The 21,478-nt window shown below is 38.7% G+C and overlaps 1 protein-coding gene across 15 annotated transcripts in view; it reads left to right on the top strand.

Moving 5' to 3' along the window:
- Positions 1 to 11,273, top strand: part of iqsec1b (IQ motif and Sec7 domain ArfGEF 1b) — a 206,155-nt gene extending 194,882 nt beyond the window's left edge. For 7 of the 15 annotated variants that reach the window (XM_083533966.1, XM_083533978.1, XM_083533974.1 and 4 more), the window contains 7 exons: positions 102 to 227; positions 597 to 696; positions 2,232 to 2,393; positions 2,729 to 2,905; positions 4,286 to 4,309; positions 4,673 to 4,722; positions 7,185 to 11,273. In XM_083533966.1, the coding sequence (XP_083390092.1) occupies positions 102 to 227; positions 597 to 696; positions 2,232 to 2,393; positions 2,729 to 2,905; positions 4,286 to 4,309; positions 4,673 to 4,722; positions 7,185 to 7,703 (1,158 nt within the window). In that variant the 3' untranslated portion in view covers positions 7,704 to 11,273. The other 8 variants (XM_083533973.1, XM_083533979.1, XM_083533970.1 and 5 more) reach the window with 3 other exon arrangements.
- The last annotated feature ends 10,205 nt before the right edge of the window (positions 11,274 to 21,478 follow it).

Genomic DNA, 21,478 nt, shown 5'->3' with positions numbered 1-21,478 from the left:
CCACATCTGCCTTTTGCCTGACCTAAGCATAATGGCACAAACATTGGATATTTGTAAATAAAATGGTAATAAACATGGGCTGTGTACTTTCTCTTTTACAGGTTCTGTCCTTACCACATCGCAGGCTAGTGTGTTACTGCAGACTGTTTGAGGTCCCAGATCCCAACAAACCACAGAAACTCGGCCTCCACCAGAGAGAGATCTTCCTCTTCAATGACCTTTTGGTGGTAAGAACAGCTTCATTGAGCTGTTAGTGTAACATCCAAGTACTGTACAAGGGGAAAGTAGAAAATCCTGCAGCTTCTAACTGGAACCAACTGCATAAATGGTTGCTTCTGTCTCTAGATAGGAAGGATAGTCTTGTTCTCTCCTACTGATTGGAGCAGCACTATTAATCTATTAGCTCATGTATACTAAATATGTCTTCCTGCAGTGAAGTTAATAATTCCCAGTTCAAAAAGGATGCAGTGGATTTTTTTAAAGAAATTGTATGATATTGTAAATGTTGTATGATGGAGGACAGTCAGGTAAAAATAACAAATATTAATCAAGCCTATGTAAGTTGCACATGAGATATTTGTAGCCTTTTGTTTCAGGTCACAAAGATTTTCCAGAAGAAGAAGAACTCAGTGACCTACAGCTTTAGGCAGTCCTTCTCTTTATACGGCATGCAGGTGCTTCTCTTTGAGAACCAGTGTAAGTGTCTTTTTTTTACCCCCTGTTTTTCTTTTTAGCTCTGAGCATCTCTCATTTCCAGTCGTGAATAATTTTATTTACATCAATATTTATAATTAAGAACTATAAACAAAATGTGCTAAAAAGTTTTTTTTTTTCATTCCTCTTATATGTTGATGTTATCTCGTCATTTGAGCGATATCTGTTTCTTGTTTAAATTTTATTTTATTTATTTGTCAGCCTGATGTTTAGCCTACTGTATCAACAATATAAACACAAAATGTCACAGCATTTTTCTTTTTCCAACCAAGTGTATGCATAGTAGCAGGAATTAATGCTCATATGTGCAAAACCAATGTGACATTTGTTACTTGGAAATTGTATAAAATTATATTTTACATACAGTAAGTGTTGCACTTTCTTGCTTTTAGTCCTTAATGTGCTGATTTATGCCACTTTTAATTCTTATGTAAATTGACCCCAACACAGAAAATTACACTTATTCATTTTGTCATTTCTGTAGCTACATGAAATAAAGGCTATAGTTTTTGCATATTGATAATGCAGTTAGTGCACATGGTGAGGTGCTTTATCAAATGACCAGTGATTGGAGCTTTCTGACATGTGGGAATCATTGTAAACTGAAAGCAAAATGTTCACCACATTGTTGTCTGGTCTGTTTAATAAACAACAATCAGCAGGGGAATAGTTGATAAATAATTCAATTCAAAATGAGTGTCAAAAAAATGAATGCAAACCCTAATGTATTATCAGTAATTGGAGGGAAAATAAATATTGCTTTATATTTAAAATGCTTGGCAGAAAATAACGAAAAACATGCTGCCATTTAACAAAAGAAAACGCATCCTCTCTGAATCTCACAACAGAAACAAGCACAGACACAAGTTTCCTGTCAAATGAGAAATCCTTTTTTTTAACTAGAATATTCCTAAAGTATTTTGTCAAAAATAATTAGTGGTTTTAAAATCTGTATTATAGTTCCAACCATTCATTGATGACAATGACATTGTCATTGTCATCAATGACAATGAACTTTATTACTCCATTGTTTTTCTTAATATTTTTCCTATGCAATTTTTTTTTTTATTTATTTTTTTTTTGCACTGGTGTGAAGGTATGAAAAGTATAAAATTATTTTCCTTATTTTTAAACAAGGACAACAATACCTGCGTTTTGTAATCGGTTCAGAACTATATTTGCCACCACAAGCACTTAAAAAGAGGTTTTTGATGTAGAGTATTTAAGTGCACATGATTGGATACCTGATAAAATGGTCAGTAAAAGCTGCTAGAAAGTAGAAAAAAGTGACCACTATATTATACACTAATTACTTTTAAGTCTTTTCTTCACCAAAACATTCTTAAACCAGAGGCATTACTGCCTTAAAGCAATACAATTTTATAAATAAATATTAGATTTAGATGTATAATACAAATTTACATGTGAGATGAATTTGTAATATCTGAATGTATTTCACACAAGGGTCTGTGTCATTACCTGTGCTTGTTAATTGATCCCTGCCTTTTGTTTTCCAGTTTATCCCAATGGTGTGCGGCTCACATCAGCCATCCCCGGTGCAGATATCAAAGTTCTGATCAACTTCAATGCACCCAACCCACAAGACCGCAAGAAGTTTACAGACGACCTGCGGGAGTCCATCGCAGAGGTGCAGGAGATGGAGAAATATAGGATTGAATGTGAGCATCATCAGCCTTCCTTTATAACCTTATTTATCTATCATTATTTTTTGCTTTCTTTCAGTTACTTTTTAATGTCTGTGTGCCACTGTAATTGCTTCAGAATTAAAATGTGTTCTGCTGGTCAGGGTACATTTTGGTTTTTTTCAGTTTTTACTGGTTAGACAGTTTTTTGGATGCATTTTTTTTTTTTTATACTAGAGGGTTAGTGTTTGTTGGAACAGAAAATAAACACAGCTTTTAAAGTGTGTGTGTGTGTGTGTGTGTGTGTGTGTGTGTGTGTGTGTGTGTGTGTGTGTGTGTGTGTGTGTGTGTGTGTGTGTGTGTGTGTATAGCTGAGTTGGAAAAGCAGAAAGGAGTGGTACGACCTAGCATCTCACAGAGCTCTGGTCTGAAAAAGGAGACCGGCAATGGCAACCTGAGCCGAGCTAGTCTGGATGACAGCTACGCCATGGGGGAGGGTCTGAAGAGAAGCGCTCTCAGCAGCTCACTCCGTGACCTTTCTGATGCAGGTAATTTCAAACGTCACTACAAGAAAGTGAAATTCTAATAAGTAGGACTTTTTTTAGGACAGTTTATCAAAGTACTGGTGGTGCTATGAACAGTCTCAACTGCTCTTTAATCTAACATTCCCACTACCTCCTGCACCATTCATATTCAGTAAGTGTGAATAAATCCTTACAGGTTCTGTTCCAGAAGAAGTCTAAATAGGAAGTACAGCATCTGAATAAATTTTTGTGTTGCCACTTGAGGAATCATAACTATTAACAAATATAGTTATCAGTGAGTAAAAAAATATAGCCCAGAAGGAGCAGTTATGATTAGATCTTTTTACCTTTACCTTTTCTTTGTCGTGTGAAAATCTTTTTCAACACCAGATAGATATCCCAGACATTCCATGGCAGATAGAAGCAATGATGCATACATGTACAACAATGTCTTACACTGAAAAGCAAAACCTTCACTGCATTGCTTTTACGTCATCTGATCTCTTTATTGAAATTCAAAAGCATGTAGATAAGAACTAAAAAGATTCCCACTAACTACAGGCCAGGAAATAGAATCGAATTCCTCTAAATCATGATTTCGCATCTGGTGTTTTAAACATCTTGTTCCCGTGACTGTGTTTATACTTTCATCTAAGACATTTGCTCCCACCATGTTGGACTCCTTACGATTAGATGCCATCATTTAAAAACATTGAAGCCAATTTTTAATTGAGTTGAATGAACTTGGTGCCCAAGGTGGGCAGTTGCTGGCTGTGAATACTGATTATAATCACCACAGATCAATAGTGCAAAAGGCTTTGATAAAAAGGTAAATAAAGCAGAGTAAGCAATTGATATGCTCTGCACTTAGTTTAAAGCTGCATGATTGCATGATAATGACCACCAGAGAAAGTAAGAAAGTGTTTTAACAGCTACCCACAGCTTTTCTATTAGCAAAGCCAGGCGGTAATTTGGCCACACTGCGAGTGAGAAGTCAACAAAGACAATGAAATCAGAAAGCAGTGTGTGTGTTTCAGTAGGCATTTTTAAATGTTATATAGCATAATAGAGATGAGGATGAAGAACACCTTGTATGTATTTGTGATAAGACTTTGTCCCTGCTGAGGACAGCTCATGGACCTGACTGCTCTGGACCTGCTAATCCAGCTCATGGATTACATAGACACATGTTTTGTATTGTATTTGAGATGTTCCAAATAGAATGATTACTATGTTTATCATATTGGTGATATTTAACTCTTAGGCATTGTAATCTTGATAGGTAACATGACTGCTATGATACGATTAGCTTTATGAGTTTAGGTTTTCCTACATCAAAGACAAAACAAATTGTCATTCTTACATATATTCCCCATTGTTATTTATTTTTTTATTTTTTTTTAGCTCTGTATCCTGTAGTACTGCTAGGTAAGTTAGTCTCATTATAATGTGTTCTGTTAGATGGTTTGAGTCAGTTGCCTTTTATATTATGTAGGCTAAATCATGCAAGAAAGACATGATGGATCTATTCATGCTAACCTAGAAGAGTGCTCATTCCATCAAATAAAATAAAATCTTTCATTTTCCACTTCTAATCAGACCCAGGAGACTTCTCTCCACTTACCCAATCCTGTTCTCCTAACCTGACGTTAGGCAACTAGTGGCTTGCCTGATATCTGTTAGTGCCCCCTGCAGGCAAGCAGGCTAGATGCTACTCTGTTTTTCCCTCCATTGTGCTGTGCTGTGCTGTGTTGTGTAAGCGTGCTCTGATCTGTGGCATGTCCTGCTCAGGCAAGCGAGGTCGCCGCAGCAGTGCAGGATCTCTAGACAGCAATATGGACGTAAGTACCATAATGTAAGGCTCAACCAGTCCAGACTGCTAGGAGCAAGAGCTCCTTCTTAGTTATGCCTTTGAGTGTGAAACTTTAACTGTTTCATTTTTTTTTTGCACACTTGGTTCTCTTAGTTGTGTTGTGATGACAGTGTTGAAACTCACTCACTGCATGAGCAATTTCCTTGAATGTCAATGCATTCTCCTTCTCTTTTCAGCTGAACAAACACATCATAATTGGAATTTTAATAATGTTTTCAAATAAACATTTTGCTCTCAGTATAATGATTTAAATTATTGAATATTGTGAAACTATTGTTACACACATACACTATATATATGAAAGGGGTGTAATAGTACACAAAATTCACGGTTCAGTATGTACCTCAGTTTTTAAGTCACGGTTCTGTTTAATTTTGGTACAGTTAGGGGGAGGAAACGCAAAACATAAAATTGCTTGTCGTTTTTTATTAACGCAGTTTATTATTATTAACATTTGTGATAATCATTTGAACAGTTTACATTATTACAACAATTTTAAATAAAACGCCTGCTTGGTTAAATAATATATAAAATATTTTATAAAAAAAATTAATAGAACAAATCATATTAATGCAATATACTTTATTATTTTCATTAAATTGAGTAATTAATTAAATTCCCTCATAATTTAATTGATTACATACAATTAAATAAATGGAAAAATGTAATTAAATAGTTTACATTTGTTAGACCCTGTTTGGGTAATACAGATGTGTGTTTGTGTGTTTTACATTTAATATTACATTTTCTAAGGATGTGATCTACTTAACTGTTCTACTTATTTCAGCATACTTAAACAAATGTCTTCATCCTTCCATCCTTCATTCAGTCACTCCCTCAATATGTGGAATTGTGAAATTCTTGAAGCTTGACATAAAACACTAAAGAATCCATAGCACTAGCGTTAGCCGCCAGTCACTTCCTGGTTAATGCCTTAATCTTTAGTGTTTTCATGCATGTGCAAAACAAATTTACTTATTTCCGGTACAGAGCAAGTAGCCACAGAGTCTCTAGTTTATTTTAATTCCCCTGGCATTGTTTAATAATAATAAAATTTCTAAACAAAGGAGTCTAAACAAACTTGCGGTCCACCAACGTTCCTGAGGGAACTCAGACGTACGCACATAAAGAGGATTGCATTCGGGACACATGTACCGAACCGAAAGCCCTGTATGTATGTATACATATGTATATATAATATATACACACATCTTTTCCCTCAACCATTTTGAAATTAGGATTTTATAGATATTAAAGGATAAAAACAAGTAATGTACTCGACACTGTATAACCACTGACTGAGACAGAGACAAAGGAAACTACATTTACACAGCTTATATATATATATATATATATATATATATATATATATATATATTGATATATATATTGATATATATATTGATATATATATTGATATATATGTGTTGATACACTTTGTGTATCAACAGCCTGTGATGCAAAGAAATGTTATAGTGCCCTTGTCAGAAAATCATGTAGGGAAGAAGCAGAAAAGTAGCAAAGTAAGAATATGACTATAAATATTTCTTCAGTGCTTAAGGATGATTAGAAATATCATGACTTGAGGGCATAGTAATTAAACACTATTATATGTGACTTAAAAAATATACACACACAAATGCAAATACTAATATTTAGCAATCACTACCTGTTCCAGCTTTTGCATGGCATGCATGACCATTCAGTATCTTCTTTCTTCTACTGTGTGATAGATGTGGTTTTGTTATGCACTGCGCCATGCTGCCTGAAAGTACTATCCATTTTTGTTACCAAATATGCCATACTGATGACGAATGTGATGCATGGAATTTTATATTGCACTGATTACAAATTCATCCTGTAGTCTTTTGATTCTTTCCGCTCCATTCAACCTGTAACAGATAATTTTATTCTCCAGTGCACTGCTTTTATAGCATCATGTCAGACTCCAGTCCTGGAAAGCTGTTCGAGTTACCATGACCAATTTTAAATCACTACATAAACAGAAACTATACTGTACAACTATCCAAATATGAAACATTTTAAACTTGTTTTAATTGCATGAGAATAATAATAGAGAAATTGTATACCAGTCATGTTGATATTAGAGGTGAAATAAAAGAAATATAAAATGTTTTCTTGTAAACATGAAAAGATTTTATTGACTGACCTCCATCTCATATCAAGGGATCCACAAAATAATGTCTATTTTCCTATTGCTGCTAATTAAGATTGAATAAAATACATTGTGTATAAACAACTAATTTGTATTTGTTATGTACAGTGAATCACCCCAGTCACACAGCCTTTCAGCACAGTAGTCTGATTCCCTGCTGTGTTTTTATCAGTCATGTATAGAGTTTTTGGTGCTTTCTTTCCTCTTACATTTTGTGTGTGTGTGTGTGTGTGTGTGTGTGTGTGTGTCTACAGGGCTCCATCATTAACAGCCCTCACAGGCGCCGTGCTGCCTCCAGTCGTGACTGCCCCTCACGCCAGCACTCAATGCCCAGCTCATCCTCACTGCTCGGCTCATTGTTCGGCACTAAGCGGGGCGCCAAGTCACCTTCCCTGCCCCCGCAGCCCCCTCATCCATCCCACCCCACCCTGATCTCTCACACGCCGCACCCGTCCAACCTGCACCACACAGCTCGCGAGGGCACAAGCCTAAGCGACACACATCCACCACACCACACTCAGTACTGCCACGTTCAGCAGAACCCACCTCCATACCACCACCACCACCATTACCACCCTCCTGCACATATCCAGTACCACCCCTCTTCTGCACCTGCCTCTTCCTCCCATAGCCATTCACATGCACCACACTCCCACGCTCAGCATCCGCCCCATCCTTCCCACCTGCAGCACCACCACAGCCAGGCTCCGCCCCCTGCAGCCGGCCCAGGCAGTGCAAAGCCCAAACACAGCGGCATTAGCACTGTGGTGTGAGGGAGTGAGACTGGGAGTGACTTTCCAGAGGCACCTTGGCAGATTTGCTTTATAGCTGGCATGTGAAGACTGTGGCCCAGAAACCATGGGGAATGAAAACAAACAAAAGAAAAATGGCATTGTGACTCATTTCATTTCATTTTGAGCCCCTTTCCTGAGGGAAGAGAAAGGGGATTGCACACTGTGTAGCACTGGCTTTCTCTTTCAGGCTTTCAGAGGGCTTCTAGACCCTGTGGGTTTCCCACCTCCCATTTCCACATTTCCTGCACATCATTGTTCATTTGTTCAGGCAATGCTGCTTTTTCTCATTAGGTTGATTATTTTCTTTTTTTTTCCTTTTTTTTTTATTTTTATTTTTTACTTAACACCTGGAAGCCTATCCGGCTTTCATGAAATGACAATGCCAAGCATGCACAAAGACCATATCTACTGTTTTATCTTGTAATTAATTGCTTATGAAGTACTACAGTATAAAATACCCTGCTTGTTAATTAGCAGAATCAAACAGTCTCAGTAGAACGATTATGCCTAGAATTGGAGAGTTTAAATACAACGATCAAAAGTCTAGCCATGAATAAAACCACTCACAAAGACGTATGTATCCAGTATTTAATGTAGCTGTAGACCACAGTTCTCTGTGAAATAGTTAGCAGTCTTTAAATGTGCCAATTATTCAAAAGCAGTTACTGGGTTAGTAAGAAATGCTTTGTGTATGTCGTGCATATACTATTTTTTAAGATATCAACAATCAATATTACTGTTACAGAACAAAAAGCGTCTGAGGCGTGAGATAAAAAAATTCTCAGTATTATACTCTTAAAGTAGAATATCTAGTTTCACTGTATAAAACTCAGTCCTTTTGATTAGTCATGAGGGCTTGACCACAAACTCTTCTGGATTGCCTTTGAAGCAAAATTCTGGAAGATTCATAAACAAACACAGAGAATTTTCTGTTCCGGCAGAACTGTGTTTACTGTCATCTGCTCATCACTAAACAATCAGGAGTAAGGAGCTAGCTAATGCAGGAATCCTTCTTAGGCCTTGACTCCTCAGTCTTGGCCACTTATTGCACCATGGTTTTATTTTTTTAACTACTTTTTTAGGGATGAATAAAATAATATGAATTTACCTGTACATTTAAAGATGATAATAATCAAACAGATTTGAGACTGAGGAGAAAATACATACATATTACATACATGCTTTACTCAAGAGAATTTAGAATGTTGTTTTTTGACTTTAAGGACGGAGGCTACATTTTAGAGTTACGTTTAAAATTAATTTCCAATATTTCAAAAGAGATCTCTCCCAGGTTCTTGCTGTGCTATTTGTTTTCTTAGCAGGCTAAGTGAGTGTGTGCCCCTTCACCCCACTGGGTGCTGCTGTTTGTGGTTCTGCATGCAGCATAAATTTATCAGGCTTTCTAAAAATCTGCTTTTGGTTTGTTTTCTTTTGTTTTTTAATAAACACCTTTCACTTGTTCACAAATTAAGCAAAGGAGAGGATGAACCAGGAGATGAGATATGTAACTTATCACAGCAGATTAAGAAAAGAGGTTAAATCATATTTTTCCACACATCTTAATTTTTGTAACTTTCTTTATGCTGAGTATGCTGTGTATAGAAATGAGATGAAGAAGTTATAATCTGATTCACTTGATCTGAGCTCAGATAAGAAAGATCTAAATGGCACTTGTCTCATTTTGTAAGTATTCATTTATGTACAGCAACTATGATAGAAGTTTGTACTATCTGAGACGAGTATCAGCAGTGAAGAGCTTTTGCTTTGCAAGTGTTATTTTTTTTCTGTTGGTCCCATTCTTTTGATTGTTTGGTTCGTATGTTTGTTTTTTCCGTACTAATCTTATGTGCAATATGTATATGTTTCTGTTTTGTAAGTGAACATTTGCAATCTAGTGACAGACTTTCTTTTTTACTTTAAGCTTGTCCTTGTCTTTAATTCTGCATTGCTGCTCTCCCTCCTTTCTCTGTTCTAGCGAATTGCAGTGAAGAATGTCCACTGAATTACTCTTGCATGTAACATTATACTGTAAGAATATTCTCTAAATATTGTATATTCCCAGAAATATCAGTGTTACCTTTGACTGTTGTTGAAATTTAAGTGACATTAAAAGTATGTAAACTTCTCTTCATGCGACTGTGTACCTATGGAAGTCATTTTGTCATATTTTGTACCAGAAGATATTCAGCTATAATATAAAATGAATAGAACAAATAGAACTATATTTCATCTATACAGTACACACTGTGTATCGAGGCTTTAAAAGTAGATCAAGCTTCTCAACTACTTCTCAACTAATTTATATATTACTTGCATATAAATGGTGGTTATCAAGATGAAGTGGTTAAAAAGCAAGTCACTAATCTCTGTCTATTATTATTATTATTATTATTTTTATTATTATTATTATTATATTGCTCCTTGAATGCTGCTGTCAGATCCAGGTTCAGGTGTGTAATTTACATAGAAACAATTTAATCTCAGATGGATCTTTTCCATTTTTCCATAGATAATATTTATTAAGCCATGTCACAATAATGAATTAATTTAACAGATTATACCTCTAAATGAATCTTGAAATTAATTGATTTCTGGGACAAAGTAAGAAAAGCAAAAGCAAATGTCTCTACATTTCTTTTTTCTTAAACCTTTGTTGAAGCATTATATAGGTTTGTTTTTTTTTTGTTTTTTTTGCTGTTTGGTTGGAATTTTTGTTTCTTTGTGTTTTATTTGAATGCAGTGAAAAGCAAATGTAATACTTTAATGGTGTGAAGTACAGGATGTTTAGTCTAAAACTTCTACTCCATTGCATGCATTTGGACTGTTGGTTGAACTGTCACCTACCATAAACATAGAAAATAATTCTGCTTATTCCATTGCATATATCCATGTTCAGTTTATAAATGGAAGTTTGTTTTTTTTTTTTTTGCCTTCTCGTACATTTTACACTTTTTACACAATCTTGCTGCACATAAGCATGTACTCTGGTTTTATTTATTGTTTAAAAAAAGAAAAAAAAAAAGAAAAAAAAAAGAGAGACAGCATCGCACTGTGTATAGGTGTGTGACAAATTATCTATGTATATATGACAAACGTATAAATGGGAAAAAAGGCTTATGAATATTTCTTTAATTGAATTTGAAAGGGACAAGTTAGGGCTATAGGACTAATGTGTGTATAGAGTCTGTATAGTATTAGTAGTTAATTTGTCAACCATAATTTCATTAGTACAGTTTTATCTTTTTAAAGAGAGTTCACTCACTTCTACTACCAAATGTATTTGATTTGGCATTGGACCCTCTGTAGGTCTTTACAACTGGCTCTTACCCGGATTTCTCATATTTAGTCTGACACACTGCATTTCGACAGATGTACACACACAAACATACAATGTAGCTCATTTTATAGGTCTAGTTGTCTGATCAAGAAAAGAGACTATACATGTTGAAATGTATTCTGTTTCTAAGTAGATTGAGACCCTATAGATGTACATCTATAACTGTGACCATGTGATTATCACAAAATAAAAGTATACTGTCAGATTTACAACTTGTTGATCTGTTTGTGACATGTACCCTGGGGAAAATGTAGTTTGTTACTAAACATGTGCAATGTATTAAATGTCTTCCAATTCAAAATAAGATTGTTGTACTGAACAGAACTAAAATAATAATAATCATAATCATAATAATAATAAAACACTTGCATTCCAAAAGACCATGACACCCCCAAAATATTCCTGAAAGGCAGAAAACACAATTGTATATAATATTTGTATGCTGTTACAATTTCCCAAAACTGAATCTAAGAGGCCCAAACCTTGTTCCAGCATGACAGTGCTTAAGTGCACAGAATGAGGTCCATAAAGACACAGTTTGCAGAGGTTAGTGTGGAAGAAGTCGATTGGCCTGCACAACCTTAGTGAACACTATTGGGACAAACTGGGCCTCTGACTGCACTGGCTTCCTCATTAAATTTAACTTGAACTTAGCTTTTTTTTTTGGCTAAATTCCTACAGCCACACTACAAAATCTAATGAAAAACCTTTCCAGAAAGGTGGAGGTTATTATAACAGCAAAGAATTGGGTAATCAAAAAGAACAAATTTATGTGATGGTAATTTGACCAAAAACCTTTGGCCATATCATGTATTTAACTTAGCAAATTTGTGATCTGCTTTATAATAAGCAAACATAGTAAATATAAATAGTAAATAGTAATAGTGTTGCATTATTTAGGTGAATTTGCTTAGGCATAACTATCAAAAAGAAACTGGTGTAGAAATATGTTTGTGTTGTGAGGACAATCAAATCAGTGGCGATCTAGGAAAATAATGTCAAATATCAATATGCCAATAATACACTTTAAAACCTTCATAAAATCCTAAATGTATATTACAGCTAAAGCTTTTTGGGTTCATTTCTGTCCTTGCCTTGGCCATTTGTAATGTGTGTGTGTGTGTGTGTATATGTATGTATGTGTATATATATATATATATATATATATATATATATATATATATATATATATATATATATATATATATATATAATTACAAATGGCCAAGGCAAGGACAGAAATAACCCCAAAAAGCTAAAGTATTACAAACAATACATACAGCAATATGCCAATGAGATGATTTTTTTTTGTCTTTCTCACACAAGGATGTGAGATGTTTGTTTCTAGAATTCTTTTTTCACTTTATTATTATAGGGTATTAAGTGTAGATTAACGAAAACAAATATAGATTTTGATTATTGTAGTATCAACTGGCCGAAGAAGGAGAAGAAGGAGAGGATGAAGACGTCTATAGAGAGGAGAGGAAAAGGATGTGAGATGTATCATGATTTACTCATGTTTTTGCAAAGCTACAATCAATTTAGTTTGTAAAAGATACCGGCTGTCAAATTTTCTTCAACGGTCCTGAACCATCACATTAGTATGGAAATAGAGAGACACGCATACAAATTTTATAGCTTTACTCCTGATCTCCAGAAAATAAAATTTTTAATTTCAGAATATATATATATATATATATATATATATATATATATATAGGCAGTTTCTTTGACCTCATTGCTTGTTTTTTGCTCTGATATTTATTGTCAGTGGTGAGGCCTGCTGTGTGTGCCTTTCCAAATAATGTCCAATCAAAAAACTTTTCCACAGGTGGACTCCAGTAAAGGTGAAGAAATATTTCAGCAATGATTAAGAGAAATGGGAGGCACCAGAGCTAATTTTCGTAGAGGTTCGTGTTGGTACTTTAAATGTTGTCACTATGACTGGTAAAGGGAGAGAGGTAGCTGATATGATGGAGAGGAGAAAGGTGGATAAGTTGTGTTTTCAGGAGACTAAGTGGAAAGGGAGTAAGGCCAGGAACATTGGAGGTGAGTTTAAACCTCTACCATGGTGTGGATGGAAAGAGAAATGGGGTAGGGGTGATCCTGAAGGAAGAGTACAGTAAGTGTGTAATGGAGGTGAAGAGAGTTTCTGATAGGGTGATGAATGTGAAGCTAGAAGTTGAAGGGTTGATGATAAATGTCATCAGTGCTTATTTTCCACAAGTCGGCTGTGAGATGGAGGAAAAGGAAAAGTTCTGGAGTAAATTTGATGGAGTGGTAGATGGTGTACCTAGAAATGAACGATTGGTGATTGGGGCAGACTTTAATGTGCATGTAGGTGAAGGGAACAGAGGTGATGAGGAGGTGATTGGTAGGTATGGCTTTAAGGAGAGGAATGTAGAAGGGCAGATGGTGGTAGATTTTGCTAAAAGGATGAAAATGGAAGTGGTGAACACTTATTTTAAGAAAAAGGAGCATTGGGTGACATATAAGAGTGGAGGACGGAGCACACAGGTGGACTATGTTCTATGCAGGAGATGCAACCTGAAGGAGATTGGAGACTGTAAGGTGTTGGCGGGGGACAGTGTAGCTAGACAGTATCGGAAGGTGGTCTGTAGGATGGTTTTGGAGGTGAAGAAGAAGAGGAGGAGAGTGAGGACTGAAAAAGAAATTAGATGGTGAAAACTGAAGGAGGCAGACTGTAGTGTGAGATTCACGAAAGAGGTCAGACAGGGGCTCGGTGATGGTAAGGAGGTGTTGGATGATTGGGCAACTACTGCAGAAGTGATAAGGGAGACAGCTAGAAAGGTACTTGGTGTGACATCTGGAAATGGAAAGGAAGACAAAGAGACATAGTGGTGGAATTAGGCAGTGAAAGAGGTTGGCAAAACAGAATTGGGATCGACAGAGAGATGAGAAAAGTAGGCAGGAGTACAAGGAGATGCGACAGCAGGTAAAGAGGGATGTGGCGAAAGCCAAGGAGAAGGCATTTGAGAAGCTGTATAAGAAGTTGGACACTAAGGAAGGAGAAAAGGATTTATACTGATTGGCCAGACAGAGGAACCGAGCTGTAAAGGATGTTCTGCAAGTTAGAGCAATAAAGGATGGAGATGGAAATGTGTTGACTAGTGAGGAGAGTGTGTTGAGAAAATGGAGCAAGTATTTTGAGCAACTGATGAACGAGGAAAATGAGAGAGAGAGAAGGTTGGATGGTGTAGAGATGGGGATGCAGTAAAGTGGATAAGATTAGTTAGGAGGAAGTGAGAGCAGCTATTAGGAGGATGAAGAATGGAAAGGACAGGTAGAAGCATGGTAGAAGCATGGAGATGTTTAGGAGAGATGGCAGTGGAGTTTTTAAAAAGATTGTTTAACAGGATTCTGGAAGGTGAGAGGATGCCTGAGGAATGGAGAAGGAGTGTGCTGGTACCGGTTTTTAAGAATAACGGAGATGTGCAGACCTGCAGTGACTACAGGGGAATTAGGTTGATCAGTCACACCATGAAGTTATGGGAAAGAGTAGTGGAAGCCAGGCTAAGAGAAGAGGTGACCCTCTGTGAGCAACAGTATGGTTTCATGCCGAGAAAGAGCACCACAGACGCCTTATTTGCTTTGAAAATGTTAATGGAGAAGTATAGGAAAGGTCAGAAGGCATTGCAGTGTGTGTTTGTGGATTTAGAGGAAGCGTACGACAGAGTGCCAAGAGAGCAGTTGTGGTATTGTATGAGGAAGTCAGGTGTGTCAGAGAAGTATGTGAAGGTGGTGCAGGACATGTATGAGGACAGTGTGACAGCAGTTAAGTGTGCAGTAGGAACAACAGACTGGTTCAATGTGGAAGTTGGAATGCATCAAGGATTGGAGCCCTTTCCTGTTTGCAGTGGTGATGGACAGAAAGATACATCTTACATTTGTCTTAAAAGTTTTTGTCTTTATACTCAACTAAAGTGAAATAATGAGAATATTTCCACTTTGAGAAACTCGTCTTGCTCTTGCCTCAACTCGCCATTACTGCCGCACAGACCTGAATAAATGGAGACATGCCCACAGTGCGTCTTCTTCGTGTTTACAGAGGGTAATCCGGTAATCCACCAATCCTACAATGCGACGCTGCTGTAAGCAAGTTAGACTGTAGTCTACACTTCAGCCCAAATGAATTCATTTAAAAAAGGAACGGGTAACGCACCATACGGTAACGGTAACAAAGTTACTTTATTTTTAAAAGTAACGCGTTACAGTATTAGTTACTGTCAAAATTAACCTTCCAATGCGGTGCCAGCTTTATACGACTCTCAACAGGATTATCGAGCCACACCATAGCACCCACTGCATAGGGCTGATGACAAACACTTTCATCATGGTAGAGTTTTTGACGTTCCCATGCTTCCTTACTGTGCATGCATGCTCTACTAAAGGCGGAGCGCAGTCTAGACAACAACGAAGACACGAAATCAGCATGTGACGAAGATGATTGTGAATCAAATGCACGGACAGGTACCAAAACGTCTACAGGGACCCTTGCTTCCGTCCATGAGTAAGGAAATATGGTGAGAATTTAGTGCTTGAGTGGGGCGAGGAGTTGTAGGCAAACGCTACATGTTTCACAAAGCTGTCCCATTCCCCACCATATGTCAGCAGCGTTTTCGCTAATTGATCGTTTAAAGTCCTGTTAAAACGTTCAACCATCCCATCTGACTCTGGATGATAGGGAGTAGTCCGTGTCTTTCGAATCCCAAGCATTTGACAAAGTCTATGAACAATATCCGCCTCAAACTGACGCCCTTGGTCAGAATGTAAAGTCTCTGGAATACCATGAGTCAACACATAGTCCTCGAATAGACAGCGAGCTACGGTCTGTGCAGATTGATTAGGAAGAGCATATAAACTAACAAACTTAGTGAAATAGTCCTCCACAACAAGCACATAACGATTGCCCTTTGAAGTCAAAGGAAGCTCCAAAATGTCAGTAGCTACTCTCTCGAATGGGCGTGTGGTATTCGTGCCACCCATCGGAGCATGTTGTGTTGGAACGGGACCACGACGAGTCTGACAAGCCCTGCACTGCTCACACCACTCTCTGATGTCCTTAAACATTTGAAGGCCAGTAACAAGTCAGTCTCGCTTTCTCCCACACACGTTTAGCAGAGAAATGGGCTGCGGCCACCATGTAACTGCAAAAGTATGTCGGGTACCGACACCTGATCTGTAGACACAGAAGTCATAGGAGGGATGGTCGGTGAAGGCTCGGAGCCCACCATGTTAACTTCCTGCATGCTTTCAACGCCTTGACTCATGCTATCCCAGTCAGGCACATCAGGATGTCTAGACAGAGCATCCGCATTCTTGTGGTGATGCCCACTTTTGTAGATGATCGTTCAATTCAGTGGATCCAGCTCTAAGATCCATCTCCCCCTCCTACCAGTCGGATCATTATCAATGGCCATCCGTCGAATGGCCAAGAGAGGACGGTGGTCGGTGATAATAATAAATGATGAAAGTCCGATGTAGTGTTTAAATTCTCTTACTGCCCACACAATCGCCCATAACTCGCAATCAAAAGTAGACGAGCGCCTCTGTGTAGGGTTCAGTGCCTGGCTGGCATATGCTACCACATGCTCAAGCCCATTTTTCTCTTGTGCCAGCACTGCACCGACAGCATATTTTGAAGCATCAGTGTAGACTCTAAAAGGTATATTAAAATCAGGCAGTGTCACAACTGGGGCAGAGGTTAACACATCTTTCAGATAATTGAATCACAGTTCACAATCTTTTGTCCAGTCAAAAGTTGCATTTTTGCCTACAACCTGGTTAAGCGGAGTTGCATGTTTTGAAAAATATTTTACGAATCGTCTGTAGTAGGAGCAAAGTCCAACAAAAGCTCTGACTTCAGAAGGAGACTTGGGTGTTGGCCAGTTTTTCACCTTTTCCGTATTGGATCCGGCTGAAGTCCCTTCTGGGACACAACATGGCCCAGGAAAACCACGTGGTCTCTAGCCAAGTGGCATTTTTTTGGATTTAATTTCAAACCTGCTGATCCAATTCTTGTAAACACTTCCTTCAAATTAGACAGATGTTCCTCAAATGTTTTGCTGTAAATTAAAACATCGTCAAGATACACCATGCAGATGTGCCATGGAAGACCTCTCAGAACAAGCTCCATCAAGCGTTGGAATGTCGCTGGAGAGTTAGGGAGACCCGTCAGCATAGCCCGCCATTAGAAGAGTCCACGGCCAGTTGTAAAGGCAGTTTTCTCTCTGTCCTCTTCAGCAACTTCAACTTGCCAAAAGCCATTGGAAAAATCTAATGTGCTGAACCAAGTTGAACCCGCCAATGCATCCAGCGTGTCATCCACACAGGGCAGAGGATAAGAGTCTTTAACTGTGACACTGTTCAAGCGTCTGTAATCCAAACAAAACCTCCATGCACCACATTTCTTTTTCACAAGCACCACAGGTGAGGCCCAGGGACTACAGCTCTCCTTGATAACACCATCTGCCAGCAGGGCAGTGACTAGTCTATCAATTTCAGCTCTTTTCTCAGGTGAGGCACGGTATGCACGTTGTTTAATGGGAGCTTGGTCTCCTGTTCTAATGCGATGTTTCACAAAAGTACACTTCCCAACACTTCCTTTGGATGCGCTGAAAATCGTATTGTGTTCTAACAACACAACAAAGTGCAGCTCTTTGCGAGGCAGTGACTGGTGAGTCATCCAAGGACACTGAAGGTGCCACCTGTGACGTTGCTGCTGCAACTGAGTTCAATGAGCATTGATGAAGAGGCTTAAGCTCAGATTCATTTACCCTGTAAAACTCACCCAGGTGCAGTCCTTGTTGCAATGAAATGTCATGTCCTGTAGGATTTAAAATCCTTGCTTTGGTCAGACCGTTCTGAACCCTGGTGACAGTGTGAGCAACCACCAGATTAGAAGAATCAGGAATGTTTGGCTCCAAATATCCTACATAATCGCACGACACTTTAGCGATGTCCGGCGCACACACACCAGAACTGGTACAATTGACTCACTAAGGGCTGGCAAGGTCATAGTGTTGGCTATAGAAACATTACAGCACAGTGGAATAAAGTCATTGCTGGTGAGGAGTGGCACAGAAATGTCCCAAAGCCTTAACATTGCACAGCTGGTGTCCAGTACAGCATTGTTCCTCAAGAGAAAGTCCCAGCCCAACAAAACAGACTGAGTGGTTTCCCGTAGCACATGAAATAAATGCTGCCATGATTTAGTCCCAAGTTGAAAGTTAACTGTAATGCTGCCCAATGTGTCAAGAATCTTACCATTTACAGGACGGGCTGCTACATAGTTCTTTTTCATTGGGCGGTTGCGAAGTGCTGGAAGAGACATGCGAAAGTCTGGACTCAAAAGTGATACACTCGAACCAGAGTCCACTAACATTGAAACTGCCATGCCTTCAATCACCCCTCTCACATATAAAATCAGTGGCACTGCATCCGTGGTATTAATGCAAATGTCTTCAGATCTGGAAAGGTTGCTATACATAGATTTAGACTGTAGGCCCATGGGCAGATCAGCTGGTGTTTGGGCCCTAACACCAGCGACAATTAGTTTTCTGGCTGGCTCTGCCGGTCTTCCATACTTGGAGATATGAAACGCACTCCACGCTTCTTAGAATCATGCATGTGCCCACCGAAACTCTGAGGATTTGGACTAGGACTGCTCCTCACTGGGTATCGAAAAGGAGACTTGTCCCTTCGTACATAATATTGTGCATCTGGTTCCTCGCTGTGGCGCAGCACTCGTTTATCATGTGAACGACCTCTTTGCGAGTCATAAGACCCTCGTGACTGGCACCCACGGCCGCCACAGTTGCACCTGCATGTTCGACTTGACTGTGAGTAAGCTCCACTGCACTCTTCCATGCTGCCAAAGGCCAGTCAACTTTCAAATTTCCTCCCCCACATATTTCAACTCCATCCTCATCTGCCTCATGTCCTCAGATAACCTCTCCACTGCTCTATACAGCTCATCATTATTAGCAAGAGGTTGAACAGCAGCAATTGAACCAGGATTAACAATGGAAGACCCATTAATAGGAAAGCAATAATTTTTCAAAGCGTCCCTGGCATTCTCACACCGACCTGCTATTATTAATGCCTCCTCCAAATCAGATGCTCCCTGTTCATGGCACTTTGCTCTTAGCACCGGGTTAATTCCAGCAAGAAAACGACGAAATTTCTCCTCACTCTGTGCAGCATCTCCATAATCAGGAAAAGCCTCATCCACCAGCCTACTAACCTCCGCAGCATAAATCTCCAAGCTTTCCTGCGCAGAGCGAGGGTGTGCCGATAAACTAGCTTTAAACTAATCAATGAACTGTTTCTGTTCAAACGACTCACAAACGAGTCTGTCCTTCACTGCTTTGTAATCAGCCTGGATGGTAGTGGGAAGAGTGTCCCAGAGTAAAAAAGTTGCATGGCTCAAGCGCGTCGTTAAAATCCTCGCCAGTTCGTAATCATAAGAGGACGTTCCGTCTCCCTCCGTGAGCGATTTTACGGCGACCTCAAACTGGCATGCCAGGCACGTGAAACTCTGCTTATCATCACCTGAGAACGGCGGGGGCAACTCGATCCTGACATGCCCGTAACTTCCCACGCGGTGTCATCCCGTGTAGTAGTCATTATCCTCTTTAAACATTATCTTGACCACGAGGCGCAAACGCACGCAAGCTAACTAGCTACTAACTTTGTAACTGAGCTAAGTTTATTAAACAGCCAAAGAAACACTCACGCTATACTGAAGTCAAGAAGCAAAACAAACCGCTGCCACCAATGTAACCGAGCGTTTTGAAAAGGGGCAAGTTCGCCTAAAAATACTTTTCACTAGGAAAATAACAGAAAGGGAAGCAGGATTCTGTGAAACAACCAGTCCGACTTTTTATTGTGCTTCAAGACAAGAACAGCATCACTGTGCACAGGTGCAATAATATATCTCTCTTGCTTACGGCAAGTCCCGAGGAAAAAAAAAATTAAACTATAACACAGCCCCCTCTTGAGCTATCACACACAATTACACCCAAAAAGTCTTTTACAATAGTAAATAAAGAATGACCTCAAAGGGTGTAGGTAGAAGAACCTGCCATTTGTATTACACTTGATATTTGCCTTACAAGCAGGCCTTACAACTGTTCATTTGAAAAGATTTGTCCTTTTTGCAGTGAATTAAAATGTTTTCTACCTGCAGTGAATTAAAATTGCGCAATTACAAATCTGTCCTAAAGGCACAAAAATGAGACATGAATGTGCTTGATTGTGGACACACAGATGAGCACCAGTGACTTATACACAGCTCCATTTAATATTCACATCCTGCTAATTAGCATGCATAACCACTATGGCAGCAGTCAAACTTTCCCTCTGCCAAGAAATATAATCAGTTGCAGGCCTTTCTTTTTTTGCAGCATGCTCTGAAGTTTCAAGCCAAAGGCTAGATGGGTTATGTGGCAAACAACTGGAGAAGCATAGAAATAGACCAGTGCTCTATTTATAGTTTCCTGCTTCCACTGCTGCTACCTCAGTAATCAAAATCTGCACCGTAACAAAACGCATGTTTAACGAGCTATGAGTGCAATATAAATGTAATATATAATTAGCTTTTTCCCGAAAATCCTTATTGTATTGCTGTTTTATTTCCGTTTTCTTTCTTTGGGTATTAAGTGATCATTTTGCTGTTTGCTGTTAAGAGACTTTTATTTTGAGATTCGCTCTTGGTGTTATGTGGACAGCATTTTCAAGTAAGCGTGCGCCTCTCAGTTTGCATTGTATATGCTGGAGGGAGGAATGCATTGTCACAAGGTGCCCACGAGTGATTTATCTCCTTTATTGACATTAATCCACAGAGGAGAGAGACGAGGAGTGTTGATTGGTGGGCGAGACTGTCAATAAACCTTCTCTGGTGACTAAACGAAAGTGTCCTGAGCCTTCCTTGAACACAACGCAGACAAGAGTAGCAGCGGTTAGCAGTAGACCGGCTACATGACCCGGATAAAGATTTGCTTCAGGCTCTACATCAGCTGGGTCAGCGAGGGATGCTGAAAAGTTCACTTGTTCATTAGTGGAGAATTGTGACAATATAAATGGACATTTGAGCTTCTTGATTTTGGATAGTATTAACTGACACATTCTCTCACATTAGTGATTCTTTTTTCTCAGATTTATAGATATTTCTAACGTGATTATTGCATTTAAATATTTATCAATATTCTCTAGAGACCGAATTTTATGTAAATGATGCTCCATGCGTGTACCAGATCATGGTTTCAATCCGGCAGCTGATACTTTGCCTTTAGCTGTCCCAGATATAAATGATCCAAATTGGCAAGGTTTGATAGCACATATCTCTGAACAAGTAGGACCGACAATGTTAGCTTCTCAAAAAGAGGCTAGTAAC

The sequence above is a fragment of the Silurus aristotelis genome (genome assembly GCF_946808225.1).
Source record: "Silurus aristotelis genome assembly, chromosome: 28".
NCBI classification, from domain to species: Eukaryota; Metazoa; Chordata; class Actinopteri; order Siluriformes; family Siluridae; genus Silurus; species Silurus aristotelis.
This window is presented reverse-complemented; position numbering and strand designations above follow the sequence as displayed.